General features: G+C 47.5%; 1 protein-coding gene across 1 annotated transcript; it reads left to right on the forward strand.

Moving 5' to 3' along the window:
• Window positions 1-3856: 3856 nt before the first annotated feature.
• Window positions 3857-4798, forward strand: LOC129508850 (glyceraldehyde-3-phosphate dehydrogenase-like; the record flags this gene model as incomplete). Its single annotated transcript, XM_055324060.1, has 1 exon — window positions 3857-4798. A coding segment is annotated over exon 1 (918 nt), but the record flags the coding sequence as incomplete, so codon positions are not given.
• Window positions 4799-5720: the final 922 nt, after the last annotated feature.

Genomic DNA, 5720 nt, shown 5'->3' on the forward strand with positions numbered 1-5720 from the left:
ATACTGTGTCACCTCCCACATGAAAATCAACTTGATAGAGATAGTTGTCTCCTTAATTTGTCAAGGAGGCCTTGATTACAGCCTGTTTAAATCTGGAGGGCCAGGTATACAGAAAGCCAAAGCTACTTGTTCTTCTTGACTAGAGTGTAAGAGGATTGTGTTTGGGAAGGAAGATGCTCATGTAAATTCCGCTGTGATTATCAAAGTTCCTGATATTTTGTTTCAGAAAAGGAGAAGAGGCCCTTTCAAGTGGAGCTCATGCCTTCATGATCAGGACATGGCGAAGGAAAGGAGGTGAAAAGAAGTGTGGCCTAAATCTTGCAGCACTGAAGAATTCTGTAATTCCTAACACTTGCTGGTGACTTGAGTTATCACCCATGGGTGCAGAGAGTCTGCAAGCATCACTCTACAGAGGAAAACACTAGATTTCAGGTACTACAGAGGATGACTAGAAGTGTTGTCCCATCCAAAAGACTTGAAAAGTTTTCAGGAGAGAGTAGTTGCTGGTTATGTATAGGCTGAGCACTCCTGATGAAGGACAACATACCTCAGAGGGGAGCCAGGTGGACATATGATCAGGCTGACTGATTAAATGTTGGCCAATCGTGACCCTGAAACATGTAGGGTGGTCTCAGGGCATATATGAAATCTAAGTCAAAACATCAGTTCACAGTACATAGAGCATGCAATGATCTTGAAAGTGGACCTGAAGATTTAGGTCTTAGATCATACGGAAAGATCTGGAAGGAGGATGATGGCTCCATGGGTCCCACCAGGTGTAGAGCTAGTTGGATTCTCTCCACAGTGCCCCAGTGCCCTGGATTCAGCTCAGGTGGGCCTTTATTTCTGGCCAGGAATCAGGATCAGATCTCATCCAACTTTACTCATTTCAGTGGTTTAGTAAACGTATGTCAGGCATTGTACTAGCTGCTGCAAATGCAAAACATAATGTAGTTGGTGTCCTTTCCAAAACCGACCAGCTGCTGGGATTCTAGCTGACGGGGAACCATGATGGATCCCGCCAGGAATGGTAGCAGTGGGGCGAGTTCTGGAAAGGAATTTGCTCAGCCTCCACTGAGGTATTTTGAGCAGGATCTTGGCCACCTTAATTTGGGTGAGCTTGCCAAGATGTGGATTTGAGGCTCCCCATACACACAGCATGATGACTGTCCACAACCTACGCCTAGGGCTGTGGTCTTAAGTTGAACTCTGGTGATTAGAACCATGAGGTTTGCTGATAAATAGATTCTTTCCATTCATGCTCTTCAAAATGTCATCGGACTTGAGCCACACTTCTTGAGTAGTATTCCAGAGCCACTGGTTTAAATATAGCCCAACAGCTAAGGCTGATGAAAAAATTCACCTTAAAGTCACAGGTGACTCTGAAAGTCTGAGGCTAGCTCACTGTTCCAACATACCCTGTGCTGTGTGGCTGCTGCTACTCAGAGGACAACTCCTCTGAAATCAAAGTAGGTAGCATTCCCCAAAATAAATTCAAGTCTCCCGACAAAACTGTTGAAAGCAGAGAAAATGATCCCCGAAATATAGCAATGTCTTGCAACATCGCTGCAAAGACGCTGGGAAGTGAAATACAAATCTGGGGACATTTAAATTTAGAATGCATGTGATACTTGCATGGGCTCACCCTGGATCAGATGGAAGATGCATTAAGGAGGCTCTAACATCTAGTACTAGTATTTTCTCTTCTCTGACTTGAGGAATTTCACCATTATTTGGATTACTTTACATAGGTGAAGTTATACATCCTTTAAATACAATAGTGCGCTAAGTGTATGCATTTAGGATATAGTTTGGAAATGCACACAGACCTTCTCTGCATAAAAAGGAGTCAAACTTACAAATATACAATTATCTGTGTGCAAAATGAAGATGTTGATAGGAGGACGACTAAATTAATTTTAGTAGACAAGGAAAAAAATGTAATTGGGTGAGTGATTTTATCAGCCCTCATCTCATTCCTAGAACCAGCTGGATAATCCCGTTCTTCAGTCTGAATTAGGTTTGCTGTTCCCCTCCTCCTTCCACCACACCCAGGAGTTGAGGTGGCGTCGGGGTGGTTAGCATCTCTTAGCAACAGCGCAGAAAGAGTGTTTCCACTTTAAATTAATTAATATGCTACCTCAAACCAGTACTTCTCCTGTTACCAGTTAATTCCTAATATGTTTTGCTGACGTGGCAGAGAAAGCACAGATTCTATTGCAAGAGCAGGATGGGAGGGATGCTCGCTGCACTCACGGGAAATCTGCTTAGTATATGCGGCTGGAGACTGTTTCTTTGGTGAGAGAGCTAACAGAAGTAAGGGAAGTTTGGCCTCATTAGTGCCATTTGTTTTTTAAAAATGAGGTGTAAAAAAATACCACCTCCTGTCTCCTCTGTCCTTTCAGAAGGGGAGGGAGATCTTTGACCCTTACTATCTTGTCTTGATTCTTGAAAGCTTTATGTATGCTTTAGTTCCTTAACATTTTATTTGCATGAACACGTTCTAAATTCAATCCAAAGGTGAAGGGACCTAGGACCTGGCTGCAACCAAGTATTGAGGAGCAGGATTTTCAAAGGTTTATGATGAGCCTAGGAACTGTAAAGAATGACCTTGAGAAGTTTTGGTGTCATTTTGAAGTGACAACTTCTAGAGTAAGCACAGAGCTGAGACAATTGAGCTGTAAAGACAAGGCTGGGGCATCCTTGGGTGGCTCAGCGGTTTAGCGCTGCCTTCAGCCCAGGGTGTGATCCTGGAGACCCAGGATCGAGTCCCATGTCGGGCTCCCTGCGTGGAGCCTGCTTCTCCCTCTGTCTTGTGTCTCTGCCTCTCTCTCTGTGTGTGTCTGTCATGAATAAATAAAATCTAAAAAAAAAAAAAAAACCTTTCTTTTTCCGTGTAAGTTTAGAAATGTTCATAATAAAAAGTATTTAGAAAAAAAAAAAAGACAAGGCTGCCATTAGAACGGAGCCAGTGGGTGCAAACAGGCACTTGTGTATGGTTTAGTTTATTCGGAGTATTCTTCTCTGTGGCAAATTACCCCCAGACACACCCAGAGACAACCTAAACTCTGCTTTAGTCTTATTTGGGACTATTCAGCCAATCGGGTAGTTTATCACCACCTCCCCTCGCCCACCCAAACCTAGTTACTTTTATTTGTAAAATGTCTGAAATCCAGAACATCAATGTTCCAGAAAAAGAAAATGACACAGAAGTTCTTGAGCAACTAAGTGAGCCCACGGAACCTTTAAAGTGATTGCTGTGGAATCAAGTATTAAGGTCATGAAGACCCAGTTGTCCTGCAGAAGAACATTTCTGTGAAAAAAATTCTGTTGAGAGATGCCAGGGGCACAGTAATGGGAGTGGAGAGCCCCTGGGGCCAGATCAGCTGGCTGGTGGGAGTGGAAATCCCTTGTGGGGGTGAGGGGGCGGTGGGGGAAGACCAGAAAAGGAGGGCCACGGGGTTGGAAGGCAGGGCCTCTTACCTTCAAAGGGTTTCCATTAGCCCCTGGGCTCGGTGAAAAGGAGTCCCATAGTAAATGAGCAGGGTCTACTTGGGACTCGGGAGAAGAGGGCCGCATCGGCTTGCTTTCCTTGGGCAAACACATCTTTCAAAAGTCTGAGCGTCATAACCGGAGCGGAGTAACTGCTTCCAGTAGGTCAGGTACCATTTGAACCATTTTACATTCCACTGGGTCTCACAGCACACGTGAAACTGCCGTTTCTGTCCGTCAGAGCTGGTCAGACAGTCTCACTTGGACACGGTTCGCCAGCACTTTACAGATTCGACGGGCCTGGTAACACCTTGCACGATGTCCCCACGCCGGTGAGCAGCTCTACAGCTGCAGCGCTCTCACAAGGACAGATGTGCACTCGGGCAAAATGGATATTGTTGCTATCAATGACCCCTTCATTGACCTCAACTACATGGTGTACATGTTCCAGTATGATTCTACCCACAGCAAATCCCACGGCAAGGTCAAGGCTGGGAACGGGAGACTTGTCATCAACGGGAAGTCCATCTCCATCTTCCAGGAGCGAGATCCCGTTAACATCAAATGGGGTGATGCTGGTGCTCAGTATGTTGTGGAGTCCACTGGGGTCTTCACTACCATGGAGAGGGCTGGGGCTCACTTGAAGGGCGGGGCCAAGAGGGTCATCATCTCTGCTCCTTCTGCTGATGCCCCCATGTTTGTGATGGGCATGAACCACGAGAAGTATGAGAACTCCCTCAAGATTGTCAGCAATGCCTCCTGCACCACCAACTGCTTGGCTCCTCTAGCCAAAGTCATCCATGACCACTTCGGCATCGTGGAGGGCCTCATGACCACTGTCCATGCCATCACTGCCACCCAGAAGACTGTGGACGGCCCCTCTGGGAAGCTGTGGCGTGATGGCCGGGGAGATGCCCAGAACATCAGCCCTGCTTCCACTGGTGCCGCCGGGGCTGTGGGCAAGGTCATCCCTGAGTTGAACGGGAAGCTCACTGGCATGGCCTTCCGTGTCCCCACCCCCAACGTGTCAGTTGTGGGTCTGACCTGCCACCTGGAGAAAGCTGCCAAATATGACAACATCAAGAAGGTGGTGAAGCAGGCATCGGAGGGCCCCCTCAAGGGTATCGTGGGCTACACTGAGGACCAGGTTGTCTCCTGTGACTTCAACAGTGACACCCACTCTTCCACCTTCGACGCCGGGGCTAGCATTGCCTTCAATGACCACTTCGTCAAGCTCATTTCCTGGTATGACAATCAATTTGGCTACAGCAACCGGGTGGTGGACCTCATGGTCCACATGGCCTCCAAGGAGGCCTCCTGGACCACCAGCCCCAGCGAGAGCAAGAGGAAGAGTGCAGCCCGGGTGGCTCAGTGGTTTAGTGCCACCTTCAGCCCAGAGTGTGATCCTGGAGACCTGGGATCAAGTCCCATGTCAGGCTCCCTGCATGGAGCCTCCTTCTCCCTCTGCTGTGTCTCTGCCTCTCTCTCTCTCTCTCTCTCTGTCTTTCATGAATAAAATTTAAAATATCTAAAAAAAAAAAAAAAAAGAACAAGAGGAACAGAGAGGCCCTCAGCTGCTGGGAAGTCCCTGCCCCAACTTAATCCCAACACACTGAGAATCTCCTGACCTCCAATTTACATCCCAGACCCCAGGGAAGGGGAGGGGCGTGGGGAGCCCTACCTTGTCATGTACCATCAATAAAGTATACTATACCCCCCCAAAAAAAATCTAAAGGGTGTGCATGTGGGTGTGTGCATAGGGGGAGGGCAATAAGGGCTGCAACTCGTGAGTGGCCTTACATATGGTGGTAGCATTTTTCTTTTGTCGTATCTAGAAGGGCTGGAGTCAGGTGTTCATTTTTTTAAAAAAATATTTTATTTTCATTCATGATGGACATAGAAGGGGGGGGCAGGGACAGAGGTGGAAGGAGAAGCAGGCTCCATGCTGGGAGTCCGACGTGGGACCCGATCCCGGGGCTCCAGGATCACGCCCTGGGTCAAAGGCAGGCGCTAAACCGCTGAGCCACCCAGGGATCCCCGTGGTCATTCTTTTTAAGGCACAGTCCCCGTCATAAATTCCGTAGGTGTCACTGTGGGCATAGCATGGACCCATGCAGCGGAATGACAGCTCGGGATTCGTCATTAGATAAATAACATCTATTTATCATCAAGCCTTAATTAATAGGTACTCAACTGGCCAGCACTCTAGGCTTCTGCGTCCCCTTCCT

This window comes from Nyctereutes procyonoides, unplaced genomic scaffold (assembly GCF_905146905.1).
Source record: "Nyctereutes procyonoides isolate TBG_1078 unplaced genomic scaffold, NYPRO_anot_genome, whole genome shotgun sequence".
Classification (NCBI taxonomy): Eukaryota; Metazoa; Chordata; class Mammalia; order Carnivora; family Canidae; genus Nyctereutes; species Nyctereutes procyonoides.